The following is a 24,333-nucleotide window of genomic DNA, read 5'->3' on the forward strand; positions in this document are numbered from 1 at the left end:
CTAAAGTACAAGTAAAAAGAAACGAGCGTACTAAACAAACTCATAATCAAACTTCAGCGTACCTCCCGCCAACAGTCAACGCCGGGCTTGGTAAAGGCTGCCCTGTTTGCACATCCAGCACCTCCAGACTACCCTCCATCCGGTAGCTTACGTGCATCTCCCAGCCGGCCCTCACACGCTCAAAGAACGCAGCAAAGTTTGCTTGAGAGCCTTTATCTAGCGCAAACGTAATCTCGCTCAAGTAGCCCGCGGCATACTTGACCCCATTCGAGGGCCAAATCTCGACCCGAAACCTGAGCGGCTTGGACACGACTGTCGTCCCGGAAGGGTCCAGATAGAGTCAAGATGGCACCGGAGAGTAATACCGCCATATGTTTGCGGCTGCGGCTGGCTCGCTTCTACATGCACACCCAGCAATTGCAGCGATGCGATACACTGGCTGCGAGTAGAGAACACGTCATGAACCGAATAAAGGTCGTATCGTGTCGGTTTCAAATGGAAAGGTTCGAGAACCAGTTTTCCGACGATCGGGGGAATACAAAAGGTGTATTGATACTAGTGGCCATCTCGTGCTCCCTATTAGCTGTTTAAGAACAAATTGAGTTGTAGATTCGCGGCGGTCGGAATAGTAACTTACCCGACGAAGTCCGTTTTCGCGGTCGGACAAACGAATTCCGGTCGGGGGTAACTATACGCACATGCTTCTTGACGGGCCCACTGCTCCGAGACTGAGGCTGAGCGGCGTTGGCCGTCTTGGAACGCATCCTCCCTCGAGGTGGTTCAGACAAAACAAAAGGTGTGTTTTCCTTGGCAGTCACCGACACAATCTGTGTCTTACTCTCTCGAGGCAGGTTGCCTACGTTCGAGGGCTTGAGTACTTTTGATTGAGGAACAGCTCGAATAGTTGGTCCGATAGACTCGGAAGCTTCGATCGAAGACTCGTGGTTCAAAAAATTCGGCGTCACAGGAGTTGTCGGAGGTGGGACGACCTGGTTGGCTGGTAGCTTGAGCTCCAGCATAGCTCCGAGCTTTTCGCCTATCAACTTGGCCTTTCCTTTTCCTCCATTCTTCTCTGGTGATACAGGGGCTTTTCGACTCGATTCCAGTTCCTGGTTGGACATGTTGACTAGCATTTCAGTGATCTGGTGGAAGAACATGTCCCCTTCCATTTCAGGTCCATCGATAGGCACAAACGGTCCAGTGGGCTTGGGTTGAGGATATGGACTCAACCGTTCACAACAGGTAATCTCGTTACATAAAAGGCTATCAACCGATTTTTTGGCACCCTTCTTCGTTGGACTTGCCTGATGGATCACTATTTCGGGCAGAGTTTCAGCGCTGGAGTTGCCAATAGGCTCGGTCCTCGTTCGTTTTCGCGGAGTCAACGGAGCAGTGGGTGCGATGGGAGACGTAGGGTTAGACGTAGTTGGACCATCTGAAACGCTGAAAGAGTGAGCGTAGCCTGGGGTTGGAGCACAAGGACTCTCAGTCGATGCGTTCTCGGAAATATCAAAAGAGCTGTAAAGGGCGGGGGTGCGAAATGGAAGCTCCTGGCATTGGCGTCCCGGCCTTTTGCGAGGCTCGTACTCATTACCATCCGATCCAATGCATTTTAACCTTTTGGTCCTAAATTCGTACAAGAGATGGTAGGCAATCTTTTCCCAGTTATCACTGCAGATCGTTCATGGTCAAACCGAAAATTCAATTGAATGGGATAGCACAACATACTGTGGGTTGTAGATGGCCCTGATAATATCACTGTCCTGCCTATTTCTCCATAGTGTTCGCATGTTTTTCATTATATCGTTGTCAATAGATAGCTTTCCTATGCCCTTGGGTACGCTACCAGCTAAATGATCAAATGTTGGTGCGATAGTAGGGAGTATGCGAGGGGTTATAGATCGAAAGAATGGGTGCTGCAGTACCTCTACTACCTGCACTCATTTATCATCCAGTAGCTCAGCCCAGTGGGACCACACGTACCTCTATGCGCCTATCAACATCCTTCTCCATCATCCTTCGTATGAGGTTCTGTGCAGGCCATGGAATATCGGCTGGGATACTGTAATTTCCTTCTCGAACTTTTCCCAGTAAGGCCCGAATGTCTTCATCATCGAATGGCAACTTCCCAGAAAGTAGTGCATATAAGATCACGCCACAAGACCAAACATCTGAAATAGCGCCGTTGTATGCAAGTCCCGATACTACCTCTGGACTCGCATAGTGAGGAGAGCCACAGCTCGTATAGAGAAAAGAGTCGCGTGGGACGAACGCCGCCATGCCGAAATCTGCAACCTTGATGTTGTTGTTCTTGTCCATAAGGATATTCTCCGGCTTTAGGTCACGATGGGCTATCCGGAACCGGTGACAGTATGCGACAGCATACATCACTTGTTGAAAGTAATGAATAGCCTCAGGAATAGGTATTCGACCTTTCTCTACAATGTAGTCGAATAGCTCTCCGCCGTCGATGTACTCCATGATAACGAACCTAATTGATATAAGCATTGCTCTCTTTATTTGGCATGGGCCACATACAAAAGCCCCTTCGCTTCCCATACGTCCAGAAGACCAAGAATATTGGGGTGCTCGAGTAACTTCATGATAACAATTTCTCGCTCGATACTCTGAATTATTCGTTCCGCTTGTTCAGGATCACCGTCCACGGACATTCGTGAGTTGAATATAGCTTCAGTTGACATAATTTTGACAGCTGCCATTTGTCCATTGATTTTATGCGTCGCGACACGGACGAGCCCTGCGATGATAGGTCTTTGTAGCTTTACACGACCTTTACCAGAGTAATTGCTCACCTGAGCTGCCCCTACCAATCACCTTTCCAAGTCTCCAAGGCCCAACATTGATTAGTTTCAAGGCACGCTGATCTGTCTCTCGAGTGCTGGATTGATCTGAGTCGTCTGACATGACTTCAAGTTAAATAATGTCTATGGGTATACTAATTGTTGTGTGTTTGCTAGGGTATTAACACAAGGAGAAGTCCCGCGCGACGAGGTTGGAAGCAAGAGTACTAGATAGGGGTAGAGAGCCTTGGCTCATTCAATTGGGCCGAAAAATCTGGGCACCGAATAGGAGTTCATGGCAGTCACGTGACCCACCGAGTTGTACCAAACAGAGCCCGCCGAAGCTCTGAAGCTTGGTCAGCTGAAGTTTTTCAGCACAATGGATAGCATTCAGTCAAATGGTATAGTTACACCTATATATTATGCACATTCAAATAATCAGGCAGATTTTGCCTGCAATTTGCGCCCGAGCTCGGCCATGCGGTCGTGTTCATACACGTCCCTAAATAGAAAATCTAAATTAACATCCTAGTTAAGACACCAATTTGACAAAAAACTCACTTGACTTCCCAAGGATAATCGACTTAATCGATATCAATTTGTCAGAAAATGCAGATAACGTAGAGTATTGTGTAGCTTACACCAGACATCCGGGATGTCCTCTCCCGAGAAATAGGGGATTCCATCAGGTAGAACACCCTTTTTGGGCTTGAGTTTATTGTGAACTTAATACACCTGTCAGTCAGAGCCCAGCTAAAGCGCTATTTTAATGAACGTACCAACAAAAACACCAAATTTGGGCCGCATAGCATCTCGTTCGGATTCGGGCAGTAGCTAAAAGAGGTCAACAAATCTGGCAACGGAAACCCAGGTAAACCTACAAGGAGTTCCTTTTCGACGTCTTTCTGAAGTTCTCGTACAGCATATCTGGACAAATTACCGCATATGGTCAACTCGGACTGTATGCATAGATATAATGACTCACTGAAGGGTGGTCCGCGAGTCGTCAACCTCATCCTGCATGACGCAGTCATACCACATTATGGCTACTCACCCAAATTCCAAGTTTCGAATGTACTTACAACAATCAACACTTTTCGTCCCAGCAAAGTCTTAGTCTCTGGCCCGCTGGAGAGCTTTGAGTAAATAGCAGTAAGCGGAGCAAACTAGGCTTACAGCCACTGAGTCCTAATGACCTCATTCGCCATTTGTTCCTCGGTCGTTGAAGGTAGCTCCTCATACAGCGACAATCCAATTGCCTGGATGCTAATATTTTTCTTGGACTGAGGGTGTTTCAGGAAGGTACGCTGTAGTGCATATGATTGATATACTTTCGGAATAAAATAAGTAATGAAGACTCACGAGGACTCGTGCAGGGAAGAATCCACTTGATCCAAGTCAGGCAGATAGCTCATAGATAATCTAGGGAACTCACCCGCCACCTGTAGGGGTATGAATATGAGGTATTCGCAAGATAAGTTACAATAAATACCAATAGCAACAAACAGGTCCGGGGCATACTCTTTCTCGATACGCTCAGCAGCCTTGCCGATGAGCTATTTATGATAGACACTTAATATGTGAATTCGTTCAACGATAAACGCCCGTACCATATGAATTTCATTATAAGTGGCACGGAGATGACCGTCGTGTTCTTCTGACATGTCTGTAATGAGATGTGAATAAGAGGGGAGGGCGGAGGTAGGTGAAGGTGTGGGTGGAGTTTCAGAAGGTAAACTCCCGAGTAATAAAGATGTGCAAAAATCAGCGTCACGTGGCCTACCTATCGCATAGGAAGATATTCTATCTTCCTCACCCGGAGACGTTCGGGGTTACGATTTATGGTATCAAAGTCGGTCACTAAGCCCTATCGAGCGCGCCGGTCTGGCGCGTGCCAATTGAGCCGGACAAGTCGATGAGATGTAGAAGTTGGCAAGCGCCCAGCGGTTACACAAATTACCATCACGTGAATTCTCATCGAGTTTCCGCTCGGCTTTGAGGTGACGACATCTTTCCGAACAACCACAAGTTTAACAACATTAAATTTCTGCATATATACAATGCCAACAGACCTTCCATATGCAGCTGACGCAGAGGTTTCTTTGGCTCCGGAAGAGCTGGCTGTGAGTGGGCGTCATATATTACAGCGATAGGGCACGTTTGCTCGAGCAGTGGTAAGGTTAATGGAAAACATATTTTCAGGTACTCCGCACACAATACGAGAAGGAGTTGAGCCAGGGATACGTATCTGTTCAGACCAAGTTTAACTATTCGTGGGGTTTAGTAAAGAGCCAGCGGAGAGATCATCAGGTAGAGGGTGTGCAGCTATTGCTTGGTATGTGGCTTGCCGCAGTCTCGTTAGGTTTCACTGACCGAGCGACATATAGAGATTTATCGAGCCGAGCCTGCAAGAAGACGAGAGTGTCTGTATTATCTAGCTTTGGGCCACTACAAGATGGGCAACTTGGAAGATGCTAGGAAATTCAACGGTGTGTTCCTCATTAGGATCATCGGTGATATCCTGGCTGATCGACGATCAATTCGTACAACACAGCGCTTCTGCTAAGCAAAGAGCCGACAAACATGCAAGCCCAGAGTCTAGCTCAACTCATCGACAAGAGTACTGCTCGAGGTAATTATTTCTCATCATAGCCACGTGATAAAATGATTGACGGGCCGTTCCTAGATGGCTACATCGGCATGGGTATTGCGGGAGGCGCAGCAGTTGTAGGAGCTCTTTTGCTTGCAGGTCTGCTTCGCCGTAATCGAAATTAGATTCGTGGACATGCCTCTGAATATCTCAAAGCCGCAGGACCGCTCATATCATCTTTCCAAGGCGCTCCTACCGCATAGACACTGAATTACACCTACTTCCGACACGAAATACATACCTTGTACCTCCCTATGGCCGTCGCGGATCTCTGATAGCTCTACTCCCATCATCTGTAGTAATATATTGGGTAATCTGAAGAACCAATAAAATATCACGAAAAGAAATACAGTTGCCGAAAGGTCTAAAGTAAAGCGCTGAATCGTCTTCTGGGACTGTAGTAGTATAGCTATAGGGGACAGGTGTATTTATATTCAGTAATGTCCATGTCATCTCGTAGGAAGGAAGATTGCTGTTCAAGGATCAACACTTATCAAATATAACAATCGAGCTTTGGCGCTTACCAGCTTCCTCTGCCATTTCGTCTAAAATTCGGTCAGAGCCTGAATAGATATCCAAGAAAAGGTATTTACCTGGGGTCCTCTGTTTGAAAGCGCTACCGTCAGATTCTATATAATAGAGGTAGCACAACTGGCACACCTTAAAAACTGCAATTCCGAGAAGCAGCATCCCAATAAATACCAACGAACTAAATATCAACCAACCAGTAGCCCAGTCTAGACGAGGGGCATGAGAGTTGCGAAACCAAGCCAAAAGTGAGGGCTTACAATGAGGAGGCACCTTAGGGTACAAAAGGCTAAATTGTGTCGCATCGGAATCGTTTAGTTTCTTAAAGAAACGATCATCTGTAAAGTCCCAGACTACGAAGAAAATACTAGCGGAGTTGATGAAAGATTAGACAGCGAATCCACAGGTTTTAGCAAAATGTACTATACCTCATTATTCCCAAGAACAGGCAATAATATCTCAGTGCGTCACTAGCCATATTCAGAATTGGCACGGTAATTCAAAACTAATGTCAATAGGGGAACACTCACGCATGATTGATGAACCAAAAGCCAATAAGCAAAGCTTCGTAAATAACGATCAGTATGATCGTGAATACATCTCGAACTAAGATGAGCGGGACCGCCAACCCAATTGCCACAGGGAACGACGCTATTTTCGCAGCCAAGGTATCCCAGGATGCAACAACAAGACCTGCACCTATGAGGGTGGAGCCAAAGTAGCCTAGAACGTGGTGCGTGTTAAAAAGAAGTCCTGAGGCGAATGCGAACGGAGACATACCGGCTGCAAGAATGGTCGGGGGATGCCCTCCTTCTACACGTGTGCACCCTCCAGTATTGGGGTCAATGGATATACTGTTGATTTAAGCAAGCCGGAGTAGAAGATCAATGTATGCTTGGGAACAAAAAAGGGTTCAGCTTCGCACCTCGTGATTCGACCACCAGTAAATATGGCCTTTGCAGACAGAAACAAAATTAGGAGGGTCTATTTATGCAGTGTTGAACTCACAGCTGCCATGTGACATAACTCATGCCAGCCGATCGTAAACAACTGAAACAATCGATTTAATTCGGGAACCTCAATCGAATACAAATGAAAGGCAGATACCTTGAGAGGGTTGATCAATGTGCGTGCACCCGGGATGTGCCAGAGTGCAGATATTACGACTACCCCGATCGTCACACTTTCAGCATTCACCAATGCAACCCACCCTGAGACTAGAGCTCACCAATGAACACCACTGAAGCATATATCACAACTGCCTAGGCCCACATACCCACAAAAGCATGTCTAGTCAACACGTGCATGCCATGCCTGTAGATAAGCCATTCACCTGTTCTTGACTGGGCCTAAGAACTGACGGATGTGATTCGCCAGTAGCCGATGCGATTGGAGGTCGTGTTATAGTGGGAAGCGACATGGCACGAGGTAGGCAGATGGAAAGTGAAGGCGTTAGACAGTAGATCGGGGTCGTGAGGATCGTGGCCTAGCGTGATGAGGGGCGAGGCGTCGTGGAAAATATACCAGTTTGCTGTCCAGGCCTCAAGGTGCCAGGTATGTGGTTGTTTCCCGTTTTCTCGATCATAAACATCCTACCATTGCTCACGTGTTCCACATTAATGGCACTGCCACATATTGCTCCCTCATTTCGCTTCGACCTTGCGTATCTACAGAATAGTTTCACGCTAAATACCCTACACGTAACCAATAGAAAACTCTGTGCATCTACATCGTTTAAACGTTTATACCAAACCCTAAACGACCAGCTCCACTAAATCATTCGGAACTATTTTCCGACCGTCTCGTCCTCGCTACCACTCGCCATGGTCCTAGTCGCGAGCCCTCCCTCCTTCCAAATGCACTTGCGTTCGCTCTTCCCCCTCGTCCACGTGGGGCATAGTCACTTGGATTGGCCGCGACTGGTGGGCGCTCAAAATTGGATACCATGCTTGATACCGATCCTCGGCTCTCGCGTTGGATATGTGTCGGTGCTGTTGGTGGAGGTGTACCACTGGTGGGAGGAGCACGAGGACCCTTGGCTGCGCGCGGACCGCGCAGTGGAGCACGTGTGGTTCCTGATGGTGTGCGGGACAATACTGCATCACCTGACACTGGCGAGAACTTGCGCGAATGGCGAGCCGGGGGTCTCGCCTGCACCATCGCCAGTAGGGGACGCCGCGTTTTCCCCAGGTCCGCTAATCGGAGTTGGGGGTTGTATCACTATCCCATCATCCTGAGGTACACTCAAGCTAGCCTCGTCATCTTTGGGCTCAGCAAATGTGGGCCGCTCGTCCTTGGGTTCCGCAAAAGTTGGTCGCGGCGGCTCACCTGGATCCACAAACGCAGGACGAGGAGGTGGGCCCGGGTCGACAAATCCAGGCGGTGGCGCTGGCGGTGCAGCTTCGGTGCCTGGGGACTGCGCGGTAGAGCCGGCGGGCTGTATAGTGGGCCTTTGACCAACGTTCGAAGCCGATCTAGATCTTCCTGCCAGATTTGCGTGTTGTACCTCCAGAAGTTTACGCGGATCCTGCAAATGCGCGCTACGGCGGTTGATCCGCTCGTCAAAGGGCTTGGTACGTTTGCGCATGGGAGCCTTTCGTTCCACTTCGCGTTTCTTCTTGGCCACCGTAGGTGGGAGAATCTCATCGTAGCGGTCGATAAGGTCGATGACAAGCACTAGTTCAATTCTCAATAGACGAACATGATCATTGTGCGAGAAACGTACACTTGGGGTGTCTATCTTGAATCGATAGCTCATTTTCAACCTTAGGGCGCATGAAAACTATATCCTATGAGTTACCTATCCATCAACGATATCAAATTACTTACTCCGTCCAAGAGACAACCCGAGTTTAGCAACATAGACATCGCGAGATTCATCAGCTCCCAATGTTTCCTCGACAAGTCTGCATCCAATGTCAATCACACAATCAGCCAAATTTGCATAATCGCTTACTCTTTCAGATGCTTGATGATTGCGTCGAGTACCAACAAGTTAACCTTGGGCAGTTTGATCAACACCGTTTGCAAATCTTCCACGCGGCGATCTTCAGTTTGAGCAGCTCCGACTATTGCCAACTATTAGAGAGAGAGAGAAAGACACCAAATTAATGATGAAACTTACCAGAGGGGTAAATCTTGCGCAACTCATCCCAGGTTTCCCAAAGCCCGAGAGGTGGATTTAACTCAAGGAACCACAACTGCGGATTTATTTAGCATATACCCAGCCATTCTGTCATAATTACTCTACCTTGGTCGTCGCAGCCAACACGGGTGCGTCAAACTTGTCGAACAGCCCAGAAGGAATATCCTGATTACTAGGTATGTCGTTGATCGCCTCGCGTAATCGATGAGACACAGCCAATGGTACTTCGTAAATCCAAGTCCTGCGCCTCTCCTCGTCGCTTGGGAGACCGGGGTATTTTGCTTCGAGACCGCCGAGAAGCGCAGTAATAACACTGGGGATGGCGTCCGGAGCAGCTTCTCCTTCTCCCCAAGCAGCCGCGCCCCACTTGCCTAGATCGAGGCCAAAATGCCCATCGGTAATATACTCGCCCAATTGACGATTTTCAAAGAGGTGTGCGGTAGGACGAACGGTCCGGTTCGTGCACGTTCAATGAGGGCAGTAGCGTCAGCCTCAGGAGTGAATGCGTCGATGAGTGGTTTGCTTCGATTAATCGAGGTGGTGAGGGCATTGGGGAGAGTGGAAAGAGCAGCTTGATACTGTTGCAGCACTGAAATGAAAACGTCAACACCTCTTGACTCAGAGCTGAGAGTATCACGCACCTGTCTTCACAGCCCTCAGTCTCTCAATCTCCCACTTATTTAATACTTTGAGTGCTTCTTCAACCTTTTCCTCCACTCCTAGGCGCTGTTTGTCGAGGACTCGGATCGCGGTTCGATATGCACGCTCTGCGGCATCAGCTTCATTTCGGGCACGAATGTGAGGAGGCTCGGCAGGAGTGTTGGCATTCTTAACCGCACGTTGAATGAAATTCATAACAGTACCAGAGCGCTTCATTACGTTCGATGCAGGCGATAGGAGAGAAGGAGAAGGAGCGGGTTTATCCGCCGAATTGGGAGGTTGTAATGAAGCGCGGATTTCAGCTTCGAGATTAAATGCCTACGATATGGATTAGTTTACAATAGGTACCATATATGCGCATAGCACTCACCTTGGGTCTAAACTGGTATAGCGCTGCCTGCGAATCTTCGAACGCGTTTCCCAATTCACCAATACGTCTCAACAAATTCTCGCGTTCGGTTAGGTCTCGAGCAGCTTCATCGGCGCGCTCAACGCTGTCTCCCAATCCGGGTACCTTCGATTTTAAAAAGTCGACAAAGTCGGCACCAGTGAAACAGTCCCTGTACTCCGCAATAAACGGGAGTTTGACTGTCGTAGTCTTGAGCTCCTTGGAAGCCTGAAGAAGCAAGGCCGACAGAGCTGCTGGAGAAAGTGCTAAACCTGCTAGCAGAATTGGAGGCAAAGGCTGATCCACAGCTGGGATATCCAGCTTGGGGGGCATGGTAGGAGACATAACCAGTGGAGACGCCACCTCAGGGGGAGGTGATGTAGCGCGTCCCTTGCCCTTGTCTACCTTAGGCTCAGTGGTTGAAGTATCAGCAGTTGCGGTTGAGGCGGCGTCCGAGGCTATACTATTCTCCCGAGAGGGAGAGACACCCATTTGTTGCAGGATTCGATCAGAGACTGTACCGGCACGAGATAGAGTGGTGGGCTTGAGCCGAGGAGAGGTATAAGCGTCACCGAGATTCTGATGAGGTGCGAATTTGGCACTATGGGAATGAATTACGGTTAGTGTGACAGAGCAACGGAGTTTTAAGCACTTACTCGTCTTCAGCTTCGTTAGCAAGGCGAGTCTTATTAAGGTAGGTTTGTTTCAACTTGTTTATCTATGTATTTCAAGATGAGTGGAGTAATCATTGGGAGCCGTGGGACAATACGGACCTCGATACCCTTGTCTTCGTAGTTTTTGATATATACGTCGAGCAAGACATGATGAGAGTCTCGGATGCGCTCTGCGTGCCCGGCTGCCCAGTGTTCGAATGGATCGGCAACCATGCTATCTAATTCCTGTGCAAGGTTCTTATGCGCATTTCCCTGTGAGGCCGATTCGGCCTGTAGCCCCTGGAAAGCGCGTAGTAGTGCTGCACCATCATCTGCATCAAAACCGGTACCACGTGAGCCTGTAAGTGGTGGGTTGATAAGTGAGGCGGCGAGATTACGCTCGGCAGCAACTCGAGACTATGACATCCATAAGTATCCATCCACAATATATGTGAGATATTAGCTTACACGAATGAATGTAACGACCTCTGCGTTCTCAGCGATGCCCTGTAGCGCGACGTGAGCTCTGAATCAGCGCAGGTGTGACATTTGTATTACCTGCTCGAGCTTATTGAAGAGCACAGCTAGACCCGTGCGGTAGTCGGGTGTCCAAAAGCTGTTGTGGAATGACAATGGCAATGATACATTGGGGGCTACCTTTGGCTCGTCCGTGCTCATGACGGCAACTGGGAAGATGGACGTGGACGTGCCAATTTGGTTCTCGATGGATATAGCATGGCCGGGCGTACAGCCTCCAGCGCTTAAGGTACCGCCACTGATCCGGGTGGCTCAAAAGTGCGTAATTTTATGTAAGGAAAAATCGACGTAAAATTAATTTGATTCTTTTGAGAGCGAATAAAAACCCGTTGAAGATGTGGTAGACTGCCTACTAGCACCGACCGTCGTAGCTTTATGCCTGCCCTCGACCTCCGGCGACAGATGACGTCACGTGATAATACCGTTTCCCACGGGGTCCCGCGTGATTGGTTAAGGGCTCTCACGACGCGTATTTATACAATCGCATCGCGCCTCGACTCAGCGTCAACTCTCATGCCAGTTCCTAGTACCAAGGCAAGATCAGGCTCGACAAGTGAAGCTGCCCCTGGCCATCCCAAGGCCGGGGCTGGTACCACCAAAGGCCAGAAGCCTCCCCCAGTTCAATTGCCTCACGAACGCTATGCAGATGCCCCTAGGACACCGGGTCCCAAGACTCCCGCTGATGAAGCGCTCGACTTCTTCGAGTCTACAGAGCGTGGAGATGCACGCATTCAAGTCTACGAGCTCCGCCTTGAGCCAGATGGTGGCCCAAATCGAGAGGCTGCAGTACGTCTAAGCCTAAGCGCATATAGTGAACTGAAATGCTGATTTACGACTGTTTTAGTACACGCGCCTTCCTCCAGCATACAAGCCCTACATTCTACGTGTCACCATCGATGCCGGTAGCCCAGCTTCCCGTAATGGTGCATTCAAGACCAACTTTCCCCTAGACGGAGGCACATTTAGCCGCGATCACTTCGTTGAGAGAAAGTATGACGTTTGTTTGGCTGCTACATGTTCCAGACTCACAATTTGCTAGGCTCCCTACTGATTTCTCTAAGCCTATCAAGATCGATCTGCCCATCTCCCATGCAGGCGCCTTCGTTTATTGGCTGGAATATGACGGTCCCGAAGGTCGTATCAAGGCTCGCGAGGGTTATTTTAACATCGACCCCATTCTCACAACATATAGACGGACTCCTGTGATCGATGACAAGACGCTCGCAGTTCAGTCACAGACCGGTTTCCTCGAACCTCTCCAGGCTGTCAATATTCCTCTCGATGGCATCGCCATGCTTACCGTCGTATCTAAATGGATGGGGCCCTTGCCTGAATGGGAACAGCACTTTGCCGAGGCGCGCACTAGGGGATATAACATGTTGCATTACACTCCCCTTCAGCAGCGAGGCGAGAGTAAAAGTCCCTACAGCATTGCCGATCAAATGGCATTCGACAGCGGTTTGTTCGAAGACGCCTACGATGGCAGCAAGGAGGAAGGTATTCAACGTGTTAAGGACACCCTCAAATTGGCCAAAAAGAAATATGGGTTGATGAGCCTGACTGACGTCGTTCTCAACCATACTGCCAATAATAGTGATTGGCTACAGGACCATCCAGAAGCAGGCGCGTATCGTATTACTATCTATTGAGTTTGAGTCTGACTAGGATTTTAGGTTTCAGTCCCTATAATTGCCCACATTTGACCCCCGCTCTCGAGCTCGATAATGCCATCATCGATTTTTCAACCGACCTTGCGAGCCGTGGCCTGCCGACTTTGGTTACCTCGCAAAAGGATATTGATACTCTAATCGACGCTCTCAAGGAGTACATTGCCAAGCTAAACTTGTGGCAATATTACGTTCTTAATAGTCAATCTGAGAAGGAGGCTGTGGCTGATGCCATCGCAGCCTCGAAGATTACCCCATGGACCGGTCCAGACATTGCCGGTAAATCAGTGACAGAGATTGCTAACATCGTACGCGAAGAAGGCAAGCTGGAGCACGTCGGGGAATTTGCTGAAAGGTTTATGATCACTGTCAACCCTTCTGTCGCGGCGGGCGTCGTCAAGACTGCATTCGTCGACCTTGGTGATGCCACCCCAGCAGCATACGGCGAAGCTTGGGGGCGAGTGGTGGATGTTCTCAACGTCGATCACTACAAGGAATGGGAAGAAGACACTAAAGTTGCTATCGAAAACATCATGAACCGCGTCAAGTGGACTCGCTTAGACGAAAACGGCCCTAAAATCGGTGAGATCACTAAAGTGTGAGGCGTTTATTCATATTTACCGCGCATGTATTCGCTCACTCGTATTCCCAGAATGCCCTTGGTGGATACCTACTTTACCCGCATCCCCAAAAACTCTAGAACCGCCAAACACGACCCCCGAGCGTTGGCCGTGGCTAACAATGGATGGATTTGGGCCGCCGACCCACTCGCTAATTTTGCCCTACGACCCTCAAAGGCATATCTTCGTCGTGAAGTGATTGTATGGGGGGACTGCGTGAAGCTTCGTTATGGTGATGGCCCAAGCGATAACCCATGGCTATGGAAGCATATGACCGAATACGTCCAGTCGCTCGCAGTGCTGTTTGACGGGTTCCGCATTGACAATTGCCATTCTACGCCATTGCACGTAGGAGTAGCCTTACTCGACGCCGCACGCGCGGTGAACCCGGACTTATACGTGTGTGCCGAGTTGTTTACCGGAAGCGAGGAGATGGATGTGCACTTCGTAAGCCGACTAGGTATCAACAGCTTGATTCGAGAGGCCATGAACGGCTGGGACCCGAAGGATTTCGCCAGATTGTTGCATCGTTATGGGTTAGGAAAGCCAATTGGTGAGTTATGTCTATTTTTCGAAGCTTGGAACTGGGCTAAAACAAACCGTTTTAGGTTCAATGGACGAATCCTGCCTGACCTCTATAGAAGAGCTCCCTCCGCCAACAGGCAAGGGTGCTACCCGCCCTGCAGCCATTACCCCTATCCGTGGCTCTGCACCACACGCACTCATGTACGACTTGACTCACGACAACGAATCCCCTCTCCATAAGCGCTCTGCCGAAGATGCACTCTCTACTGGCGCGCTCGTCACTTTTGGCTTGTCAGCTACCGGATCCAACAAGGGCTTTGACGACTTGTACCCTAAACTTCTTGACCTTGTCGGTGATAACCGAAAGTACGAGACAAGCGATGGGGGAAAGATTGATCGAGGCATTGCCAAGGTCAAGAAGGTTCTGAATCAGTTGCATACCGAAATGGTTCTCGCTGGATTTAAGGAGGGACATGTGCATCAGGAGGGCGACGTAAGTTCCATCATTTTTCAATCAGTGCGCATATACCTAACATTTCGAGCGAAGTATATTGCCATTCATCGCGTTCAACCAGGGACCCAGAAAGGATACTTCTTAATTGCACATACAGCATTTGGATCCTCCAAGGGCTCCAAGGCTCGTGGCGACGTGAATCCGATTGCGCTGAAGTCTACCAAGGCTCGATTTATTCTTGGCGCATCCATCGATATACCGTCTTATGAGCTTGAGGCGTCCAAGACGACTATCTCTGGCCTGCCCAGCACACTAAAGGAGTTGGCCGAAGTTCCGCCTAAAGAAACTGAAGACGGATGCGAGCTTATCGTTCCGGAAGAGTTCCCTCCTGGCAGTATCTTGTTATATGAGACTCAGCTTGTCGGGGTTGATCCTAATCTGGAAGCTGCCTGCGGAGAGGGAGCAGACGAAGCGTTTGCCGACTTGGATCTGGTAGATCTGAACGTAGTTTTACACCGCTGCAACGGAGAAGAGCGCGATGCGACCAGTTGAGTATTTATTCTAAATTTAGACATCAGAGACTGACCCTCAACTAGACGGAGAGATTGGAACTTATAATATTGGTGGGTTGGGAGACCTAGTATATTGTGGTCTCGAAGGATGGATGCATCCACTTCGTCACGTTATGAAGTATAATGATCTTGGGCATCCGCTCTGCGAGAACTTGCGCCAAGGAGACTGGGCACTTGGTTATATTCAAGCACGACTAGAGAAGTAGGTTGTTGTTTTTCTGTATCTTGACCTATCTTCATTGCATTTTACAGACAAACCTCCACTTTCCCACGCCTTGCCAAGTCGGCCGCTTGGTTCAAATCTCGATTCGACCTCATCCGAGCACAAGTACCCGGTTTCCTCAGGCCAAAATACTTTGCTATCGTCATTTTCTCCGCATACAAGGCTGCTCGCCGCGTTGCTATCGAACAATGCTCTGACTTTGTCGTCTCGGCCACGATTTCACCCAGAACTTGGCCCTGTGCCAAATCCAAATGCATGGTCTTGTCCAATCTGCATCGATCGACCCAGGCAAGGTTGTTCCTTCGTTGGCCGCCGGACTTCCTCATTTTGCAGGTGGATGGGCGCGTACCTGGGGCCGAGACGTATTCATTTCTCTGCGAGGGTTGTTCCTTACTACAGGAAACTACGCGGCCGCGCGAGCACACATCCTGGCCTTTTGCGCTACACTGAAACATGGTCTCATTCCCAATCTCCTCGACGCGCTGCGCACACCTCGATACAACTCGCGTGATTCTCCGTGGTGGATGCTGCAGAATATTCAAGACTACTGTACCATGGCTCCTGAGGGCCTTGCCTTGCTGGAAGTCCCCGTCAAACGTCGCTTCCCGCAAGACGATACGTTTGTCCCCTGGGACGACCCACGTGCATACGCCTACTCGAGCACGGTCGCCGAAATCATCCAAGAAATCTTGCAAAGGCACGCCACGGGCATTTCATTCCGCGAGCACAATGCCGGGCCCAACTTGGATATGCAAATGAGTGATGAAGGCTTCAACATCAAGGTCACGGTCGATTGGGAGACTGGATTCACTCTCGGGGGCAACTGGAAGAACTGCGGAACGTGGATGGACAAGATGGGTGAGAGTCAGAAAGCTGGTACTAAGGGCACTCCCGGTACTCCACGTGATGGGGCGCCGGTCGAGATTACGGGACTGCTGTTCAGCACGTTGAGATGGCTCGACGGGCTTGGAAGTAAATTCCCATTCAAAGGCGTCCAAGCTACTAGTAAGTAATTTATCAAAAGTTTTCAAGTATAATAGCTAATTCAAACGATCAGTCGACGGACAAGAGAAGTTGGTCACATACCACGAGTGGGCAAAATTGATTCAAAACGCCTTTGAACGCTACTACTATGTCCCTCTGAACCCCGTTGAAGATCCTGACTATGTAGTAGACCCGCGTATCATCAACCAGCGCGGAATCTACAAGGATGTGTATGGTTCGGGGGCAGGGCGCGAGTGGTCCGACTACCAGCTCCGATGCAACTTCCCAATTGCCATGGTCGTCGCGCCCGAGTTGTTCAACCCCGAGCACGCGCTTGGCGCACTGAAGATCGCCGACAAACGGTTGCGCGGCCCGTTGGGCATGAAGACTCTTGACGAAGCGGATTCGCAATATCGCGGGTACTACGACAATGCAAACGATTCGGATGACGCCAGCGTCGCAAAGGGGCTGAACTACCACCAAGGCCCGGAGTGGGGATGGCCCTTGGGTTATTTCTTACGTGCATACTTGAAGTTTGACCGATTGGTCGGTGCGGGGAAAAACGTAAGTGAAGGTTGAAATTTTCTTAGATTGCGCTAATATAGTGACCTGTAGGATTTGACCGAAACGCTTCACCATTTGCACGAGGCGTTGCTCCCCGCACGGCGGCACATCGCATCCGACCCATGGGCAGGGATTCCAGAGTTGACGAACCGGAACGGCGAGTACTGCCGAGACTCGTGCAATACGCAGGCATGGAGCGCAAGTTGCCTGTTGGACTTTTTGGAGGAGGTTCACAAGTTGCAGCACGAGTAAATTAGGTTGATTGTCTTGGGGCCAAGATGTCAAATTTTGTCAAGTGAATTCAAGTTATATTTCGAGTTGTACAAATAGAATGTATGGTTCATGGTTTGTCCAAGAATGTCAAAGCCAGAGTGGCATACACAAGGACCTAGAATATGAAACATCGTCAAGAACGTCCTAGGCGAGCTCACCTACCTGAACAATGCCAAGTAGGGCTCAGCTGTCGAACGAACAACGGTTGTTCTGGCGGGCAACCCCCTAGCGAGGGTACCTTGCCTCCTGCGACCTGAAAAACACCATGGCTTGCGCTTGGAGGTTCGGTGATCGCATGCGGACGCCTGAAAAAAGAAAAGAAGCAACCGGGCCGGGATTATATAGACATTCGGATGCAAACCGCGGATTGTTTCGGAGATGTCAGCGGATGGGACTGAGTAGTTTTCTGAGCTGTACAGGACCAGGCCGAGATGGACGCGCCAACAGCTGCCGAAGATCAGCCCCCCAGCACTCCAGAACTCAAGCGAACATATCTCTCGCTGCTTTCGAACAATGCGATCATTGACCTCGTACTTTCTCTCGATGCTGGGGCCACGAGCAGCTTATTTCCAGCGGACTTGGCAGGCGAGGTCCGACGCATGCAATCCAACTCTACTGCCGATGATGTCGATGGTGAAGGCTCGCCAGATCCCCAGCCTGCACCGCCACCTCCCAGAGCACCGTCTGCTCCGCTTGCAGGAGGTCCTCGCACACGTGCTGGGGCCGCACGGGCCTATGCTGCAGCACTGGCCTCCAAAGACAGTAGTGCGTCTACTCGGCCTTCTCCCGCCCCAGGAGGCGTCTCCTTTCCCCAGACACCAGAGCCTCAACAGCCCCAACACTCTCCGCCGCCCTTTGCACCGATTCCTCAGCCGTACCCTTCTCTGGTAGTCCACTTGCCTGGAGGATCTCCCCCTATACCATCTCCTGCGACTCCGACAAATCCTACCTCTGCATCCGCTAACCCGCTGTGGCCACCAAACTCTCCTACCTCAGAGTCTGCTACTGGCTCAGCCCCCGGAATCGGCCCCGTGAGAAACACTCCAGCCAAGAAAACTAGAACAGGGGTCATCGGTGGATACAATCCAATCACCTCTATTGGACCTTCATGTGTGTCTGCCCCGTTCATGGTAATTCAACGCTGATAGTTTGCTCTGCTTAGCCGAAGGCCTCCCTAGCTATGAGGAAATGATAGTCCTTGCACTTATGGAGGGTCAAGACAATGAAGGAATTGCGCCAAAAGATGTATTTGCTTGGATGTCTGCGTAAGTAGTATCTATTTTCTTTCTCTCGAATTTGTCCTTGACTTTTGTCTAGCCGGTGGCCACTCAACGCCAATTTTCGGCCGTCAGCATCGCAAGCACTTCAAAAGGCGTACAAGCGTGGTCGCCTCGAAAAAGTAGGCACCAAGTACAAGCTCAATCCCAATTGGCATGGGGGTGCTGTAGGTTCTTTCACTACTGGTGTGTGAACAAAGCCAACATGTAAACAGACAACGAACCGAACGACTCGTCGTCCCCAATCGATGGCCGAGGTACCTGGAAATTACGCGTGGGCACCACCGCCGGTTCCGCCCGTTGTATCTGTCCCTCCCGATCCCAGAGCGCGGCATACAGCTGGCCCCAATCCTCCTAGCTCACCTACTTCCCAGCAAACCCAGGCCGAATTTGACGCCCAGGCGCAAGTTGCTAGTCTACTAAAGGCACTACAGGAGGCAGGACCTGGACCTGGACCATCTGACCCCAATCCAAGTGGAGCTGAACAGAACCAGCCCCCAAATGAGGAAGGAAGTATACAAGCCCATTTGCCTCGTATGTCAATTCCTGGTGCACCAGATGGCGCCGCGCTCGCGCAACCGCCGCCGCCAGAAGTAGTGATGCTGGGCCCGCGACTGAATCTCCATCCGCACCTGGTCCTTCCCAGTCGCCTGTGCAAATGCATCAACTCTCAGTTACCATGCCCTCCCTCCCAGCACCACCCCAACCCGAAGCACCTACTCCACCCATTCAAACTGGTATGTCACCACCTGCACAAGCACCAAAGAGTGTACCCCCGTTACAAAATCCGATGTCGCCCCCTATCCAAAATGGTGTAATCCAGATTCAAAACGGTATCTCATCTCAACCCACAACCACCGCCTCTTCTGCACAACCATCGCAACAACAGGTCCAAGTGCATCATCAACCTCATATCCCACCTCAAACCCCTGTGCTCCCCCAACCTCCTCATCCCATGCCCCCTGGAGTTCCGATACCTTATACTCCATTCCATGCTCCGCCATCAGCATTGCAAGCTAGCCTCGTCACACTGGCGTCCCAGCTGGCGAACATGTCAAAAACCAATCAGGGAGCGTGAATGCCAATAATAATAAAAAAGGCCGGGGCATGACCCAAAATTTGATTCGATAGCCCAACTTCAGACTTGAACATGTGCGCTCGGGCACTAAATGTATTCTTTAAAACTCTTTATATGTAAATTCGTGACTTATGAACCTAAAGTGGCTGGGATCAAAGATCGACCCGCGTTGTGTTTTCCTCTGATCACGTGACAAAAGGTTAGCGTCTCTTTATCCACCATGTCATACGCACCTACCGGTTCTGGCGACGCGTCCCAGCAGTCTGCGTCCACTTCGGCTCCGTCTTATATAACTCCATATCCTCAAATATACCAGCCTATTGCTGGCACTGCATCTGCTACAGCGGCGCAATCTATTGCACACGAGCCTGGAACGAGCACCCGCCGTGCTGACGAGCTTGCGAGGAAGGACCGAACGCTTGCGGAATTTATGTTGATGCTTGACGAATACGATCCTCTTGTAAGTACTGACTCTCGTAAATACAGTAGGAATGCGTGGTGGATTGTACATAGGGCCACGGAACAATTTACTAACCTGATGTGGCGGTTTAATAGATCCCAAATGAAGTAACTGACTATTATCTGCAACGGGCTGGGTTTGAATGCGAAGATGTTAGACTGTACGTGGGCGATTATCTCATATTTATTTAATTGGGATCTGGAAGCTCTCGTTCGCCTTTACTTTATGCAACTCACTTATCACTCTTCTTTTCAGAAAGCGCCTGCTCTCTCTAGCGGCTCAGAAGTTTGTCTCGGACATTGCGCAGACGCTTACCAACATGCGCGGATCCGTACAAATGCCCAGCCAGCTGCGCGCGCAAGGACTGACAAGGCCGGTACAACCGCGGTAACGACAGCACTTGCAAGGGTGAGCTAAATCACTTGTTGAGTATCACAGTAGTATGAGCCGGGCTCCTTATAAACAGGACAAACTCGTACTGTCCTTACCATGGATGATCTTTCGGCGCACTTGCCGAATACGGAATTAACGCTCGCAAACCAGAATTTTATCTCTAGATGTCCTATTGTATCTATGTTCGATTGTACTTGTAGTTCTAGATGCCATTCCGCAGCGCTTCCCGCAGTGCAATGTTTAGTGTTGATCCATTCACTGTGGCACCAGTGTGTCTATTAATAGCAAGGTACAAGTTTCATCCACATCCACACCCGTATACAGGCAACCTTGGTGAGATCACCTTCATGGGACCACATCCTACATCAATATCATCGAAGCAGTGCCACACTCATTAGAGCGTAATCTGTGAACTATCTAATCCCAAGGCGTGCAGGAACAAGTTCACGTTGGTAAGCTTCAACGCTCTGATCGCTCGTCCGCAACCCAACCCTTCGTGGCTCCTGCCACATTTTCGAGTACTTTATCTCGTAGTTCAGCAACCAATTGCTGCTGCTGCTGCATGTCTGCATTCACAGCTAGTGCTGCACAGAATTGCCAAACGGGCTCATCCGCCACATCGGGTCCCTCGGGTAAGTAAAGGGCACCCCCAAATGTCTGAGCGGCAGCATGTCTTGTCGATGGGAAAAGTGATACAAGATGCTGGGCAAGAGAACGGAAGAGTGTATCAAACACATTTTGCCTGGATTGGTCGTGATTCAATGGTGATTCAATGTGAATTTGGGGTTGGCTATCTTACCATGCTTGCAGTTCGTTACTGCTTGGGGCCTCGGTCTCGGTCTTGAGAATCCCTACTCGACTGAGCAGGATGGTTAGTACAGCAATACCCGGCTGTCATGTGTACTGTGAGCGGTCGTGTGACAATAACAAGAGAGTACCATCTACTGTACCTTGGTCCCGGCGAGTTGTACTAAATTGGAACCACTCTCGATCAACAACCCCAAAAGGCCATGCACGAAGCGTAACCCCGCATTACCCAGAATTGGGACCAAGGGTGGCAGAACGCTGGTCATGAACAGATCGGTTTGCAAGTGATTCTGCTCTGCCTCGCGCACTACATCAAGTTGAGAGAAGACAGCAATTAAAAGTGTGTACATCGTGAGCACCCGATTCGAGTCGAATAATCGGGTGAGTCGTGGAATAAGGCGTTTGCCCTTGGACGGAGTTAAAAGCGAAGCAAAAGGATGCGGGTTGCTATAATCGAATATTCAATGCTTGTAGGACACGGTGCCAAGGAAAACGTACCTGGTCTCAAGGGGTGTGAGGATCGGTAAGAACGCCCATAGTGCTTCAATCTCAGTTTCGTATGCCTCTCGCCTAAAACCCACCATTCCGTATAAGGACGTTGGTTTATCGGATAAATGCGGTAACACACCATTTTTCCTGGGCTGGGGGATCTTCAGGAGAGGGTGCTGCCCTTTGGAATTGCTCGATTTTGATAACGCGGTCATAGATCGCCTCTAGTGTGAGCAGAGCTTCGCGCCTGGTCAGTGGGTCCCGCTTCACGATCCCGGCTCCTGCGCCCGGCTGATTACCCAGTGCCTCACGCCCTAATTGAGCTGCTTGTTTTGCTGTTGCGGCATCTTCCTTCGATATATGATCGTGCTCTACTTGCAGGAGCTGGCGAGGAGCAGCTTTGTAGCTCCGACCAGAAACTTTACCCAGTGCGCCCTGTAAATGGCTCGCGCCTAATCCGTTTAGAATGAATAGAGTTTAGTTGGTCCGGAGTCTCAACATACTCTGGGCGCCTTTCTCCAGCTCGCGTGCCTTCGCATTGTTCACAATTCGTTCGACTTGAGTGGCCATTTTTGCCAGTGCATTCTCTCGTCTTCGTCCTCGGGTATGGGAGGCAGCGGCGGCAATACCAGAGGATCCAAGCGAATTGGCGTAGAAATCTTCAGAAGGATCTAGAGTGACTAGTTGCGAGACCTGGATCCGAGTAATGAAGTCCTTGTCCGATTGACTCATCAGATCGTTATACTTGGACTAGTGTTTTGGATTAGGACCGGGACTGCCTGAATGAATTACGATCAACTAACCATCTGCGCGATCTTAATCGCCTTGATACGCCTCTTTTCCTCCATTCGCTCCGTCTCCATGATTTTTCTCATGGCTTCACCCATAACAGCTTCGCGTTGTTCGGGAGGCAGCATCATCATATCTGGGTGCGAATCGATGCCATGCATTCCCATCAATATCTGCTGCTGTTGCTGCTGTTTTGTGTTTAGACTAGGCGTCCGTTGGTGTTGAAGCTGCTCAAACCCTCCCATCCCCATCATTCCGCCAGGTCCGATCCCCATATTTGGGTGAGGGCCTTGATTCACACCCATCATGCCACCTTGATTCAAACCTACACCTACTTGGTTGATACCCATCGCACCCATACGAAAGCCCATTCCACCGCCTAGCTGCATTGCCTGCATCTCACGCTCAAGCCCTTCAAGAGCGGCGATCTGGGATTGGGTCCGCACATGCTGCTGTGCCAACGATTGAGCGCGGTTGTGTGCAAAGGGCGAGGCTTGATGCATCGTGGGCGAATTTTGATGCACAGGAGGATTGCCCTGGTGGATTCCCGGGGCAAACTGATGCATTCCCAGTGAGCCTTGGTGCATTGCAGACGCATTCTGGTGCAACGGGGATGGACCTTGGTGTGTAGGTATTCCTGGCGACCCCTGATGCATGGCTGGCGCAGCGTGATGAACTGCAGGGGATGCATTCTGTATTGCGGGAGACGACCCGATCCCACGGACTCTGGCAAGTTGTTCTGCTTCGATCTCTTGTAGGGTACGGATGCGTGGCTGAGACGACTGCTGAGTACTCTGTGGTTGGACCTGAGACGAAGAATTGAAAGGAGAGAATGGGCTGCTCCCATCGTTGGCTTCTACCTAAGTAGTAAGACCAATATTTACATAGTACAAGATGCACGCTTACGAGAAGGTTTGTTCCAAGTGTCGCTACCTACACGGCCCAGGACTGATGCTACGGATCTGTCGTTCCATATAACATCCAGTGACGACTGGCTCGGGCGAGCTGTCAATCAAACTCATTTAAGCCATACATGGATGGGCTGCGCAGATGAGAGGCATACAAGTAAGGTCATTATTGACATTGGTTGCTGTTGGCTGTTGGTTCGTAATTTTAGCTGAAGGAATAGTTTCTGATGGCTTCTGTGTGGCTCCTTTTGTTCCGGAGAAATCAAAATCCTTGCCTGGAGAAAGGTTCATTATACGAAGAGAGAACTGGTCTTGATATGGGATCTTACCTACATCCTCTGAGGATATGCCAAACGTTTCATCATTGAGTTCGTCGAGTGTGTCATCTAAGGCAGCCCCAAACTTTTCATATCTTTCGGATCCCCAGTCATACACTGCAATAGGCTATGTTTATCGTGGCACATAGGTCAAACATCGTTTAGGCAGTCACCAGAGACACGTACCTCTTCACCATGACCTCCATTTTTAGAGTCAAGTCTATCAAGAGTCGTGTCGAACCCAAAGAACGACATGGCGTTGATCAAACAAACGTGCTTGCTTCACTATCTTATCCAAAATTATCCAGTACCAATTTCGTGGATATGGTGAGAGGCGGGCCCGAGGTCTTGCGATTCGGCATGTGCTCCGTTATGTTATCGGATCACGTGATGAGCGTTTTAAATAGCACTCTAAAGTTAAGCTATGGTCACTGCAGCTGTGCCTATGTTCCATATGCTCACTGCCGATACGCGTGATGTTTTGTGCTTCTTGAGGGTTATCATGGGGCGCCGCCTTCGATATCGGCAAGCCATGAAGCCTTAAATTTCTTCAACACCGGCTTCATCCACG

At 49.9% G+C, this 24,333-nt stretch overlaps 9 protein-coding genes across 9 annotated transcripts; 4 read left to right on the forward strand and 5 right to left on the reverse strand.

The window, feature by feature from the left end:
* Positions 1-46: 46 nt before the first annotated feature.
* RhiXN_05088 (Serine/threonine-protein kinase) lies at positions 47-2,925 on the reverse strand (the record flags this gene model as incomplete). Its single annotated transcript, XM_043324904.1, has 8 exons — positions 47-312; positions 366-439; positions 514-583; positions 638-1,671; positions 1,729-1,934; positions 1,984-2,491; positions 2,539-2,758; positions 2,814-2,925. The coding sequence occupies 8 exons, from the start codon at positions 2,923-2,925 to the stop codon at positions 47-49; spliced, it is 2,490 nt and encodes an 829-aa protein (XP_043177323.1).
* A 314-nt stretch (positions 2,926-3,239) lies between these two features.
* RhiXN_05089 (hypoxanthine-guanine phosphoribosyltransferase) lies at positions 3,240-4,465 on the reverse strand (the record flags this gene model as incomplete). Its single annotated transcript, XM_043324905.1, has 12 exons — positions 3,240-3,303; positions 3,363-3,384; positions 3,443-3,526; positions 3,581-3,635; positions 3,683-3,728; positions 3,787-3,818; positions 3,884-3,929; positions 3,978-4,108; positions 4,164-4,188; positions 4,237-4,243; positions 4,294-4,357; positions 4,412-4,465. 12 exons carry the CDS (start codon positions 4,463-4,465, stop codon positions 3,240-3,242), a joined length of 630 nt encoding a protein of 209 aa, XP_043177324.1.
* Positions 4,466-4,861: 396 nt separating this feature from the next.
* RhiXN_05090 (fission 1 protein) lies at positions 4,862-5,654 on the forward strand (the record flags this gene model as incomplete). The annotated part of the gene is made up of 6 exons (XM_043324906.1): positions 4,862-4,924; positions 5,004-5,136; positions 5,189-5,290; positions 5,356-5,433; positions 5,488-5,528; positions 5,577-5,654. The coding sequence occupies 6 exons, from the start codon at positions 4,862-4,864 to the stop codon at positions 5,652-5,654; spliced, it is 495 nt and encodes a 164-aa protein (XP_043177325.1).
* Positions 5,655-5,900: 246 nt separating this feature from the next.
* RhiXN_05091 (pre-mRNA-splicing factor CWC22) lies at positions 5,901-7,399 on the reverse strand (the record flags this gene model as incomplete). The annotated part of the gene is made up of 12 exons (XM_043324907.1): positions 5,901-5,923; positions 5,976-6,080; positions 6,162-6,188; positions 6,240-6,346; positions 6,408-6,449; positions 6,510-6,702; positions 6,760-6,833; positions 6,905-6,933; positions 6,988-7,029; positions 7,087-7,196; positions 7,256-7,293; positions 7,341-7,399. The coding sequence occupies 12 exons, from the start codon at positions 7,397-7,399 to the stop codon at positions 5,901-5,903; spliced, it is 849 nt and encodes a 282-aa protein (XP_043177326.1).
* Positions 7,400-8,080: 681 nt separating this feature from the next.
* On the reverse strand, positions 8,081-11,503 carry RhiXN_05092 (Rho-GTPase-activating protein; the record flags this gene model as incomplete). Its single annotated transcript, XM_043324908.1, has 13 exons — positions 8,081-8,655; positions 8,705-8,761; positions 8,809-8,885; positions 8,936-9,047; positions 9,104-9,179; positions 9,230-9,490; positions 9,544-9,713; positions 9,766-10,102; positions 10,155-10,773; positions 10,829-10,890; positions 10,946-11,242; positions 11,294-11,332; positions 11,384-11,503. The coding sequence occupies 13 exons, from the start codon at positions 11,501-11,503 to the stop codon at positions 8,081-8,083; spliced, it is 2,802 nt and encodes a 933-aa protein (XP_043177327.1).
* Positions 11,504-11,875: 372 nt separating this feature from the next.
* RhiXN_05093 (4-alpha-glucanotransferase) lies at positions 11,876-17,223 on the forward strand (the record flags this gene model as incomplete). Its single annotated transcript, XM_043324909.1, has 12 exons — positions 11,876-12,148; positions 12,207-12,352; positions 12,402-12,989; positions 13,043-13,627; positions 13,682-14,202; positions 14,258-14,667; positions 14,722-15,175; positions 15,225-15,402; positions 15,453-15,661; positions 15,712-16,428; positions 16,481-16,971; positions 17,023-17,223. The coding sequence occupies 12 exons, from the start codon at positions 11,876-11,878 to the stop codon at positions 17,221-17,223; spliced, it is 4,773 nt and encodes a 1,590-aa protein (XP_043177328.1).
* Positions 17,224-17,675: 452 nt separating this feature from the next.
* Positions 17,676-19,599, forward strand: RhiXN_05094 (uncharacterized protein; the record flags this gene model as incomplete). The annotated part of the gene is made up of 5 exons (XM_043324910.1): positions 17,676-18,354; positions 18,407-18,509; positions 18,562-18,688; positions 18,737-19,117; positions 19,168-19,599. 5 exons carry the CDS (start codon positions 17,676-17,678, stop codon positions 19,597-19,599), a joined length of 1,722 nt encoding a protein of 573 aa, XP_043177329.1.
* Positions 19,600-19,819: 220 nt separating this feature from the next.
* On the forward strand, positions 19,820-20,250 carry RhiXN_05095 (Transcription initiation factor TFIID 23-30kDa subunit; the record flags this gene model as incomplete). Its single annotated transcript, XM_043324911.1, has 2 exons — positions 19,820-20,059; positions 20,155-20,250. The coding sequence occupies 2 exons, from the start codon at positions 19,820-19,822 to the stop codon at positions 20,248-20,250; spliced, it is 336 nt and encodes a 111-aa protein (XP_043177330.1).
* A 661-nt stretch (positions 20,251-20,911) lies between these two features.
* Positions 20,912-24,017, reverse strand: RhiXN_05096 (topoisomerase II-associated protein PAT1; the record flags this gene model as incomplete). Its single annotated transcript, XM_043324912.1, has 11 exons — positions 20,912-21,194; positions 21,252-21,343; positions 21,403-21,706; positions 21,758-21,829; positions 21,888-22,200; positions 22,252-22,498; positions 22,552-23,393; positions 23,444-23,542; positions 23,601-23,720; positions 23,775-23,889; positions 23,949-24,017. 11 exons carry the CDS (start codon positions 24,015-24,017, stop codon positions 20,912-20,914), a joined length of 2,556 nt encoding a protein of 851 aa, XP_043177331.1.
* Positions 24,018-24,333: the final 316 nt, after the last annotated feature.

This window comes from Rhizoctonia solani, chromosome 2 (assembly GCF_016906535.1).
Source record: "Rhizoctonia solani chromosome 2, complete sequence".
NCBI lineage: Eukaryota > Fungi > Basidiomycota > Agaricomycetes > Cantharellales > Ceratobasidiaceae > Rhizoctonia > Rhizoctonia solani.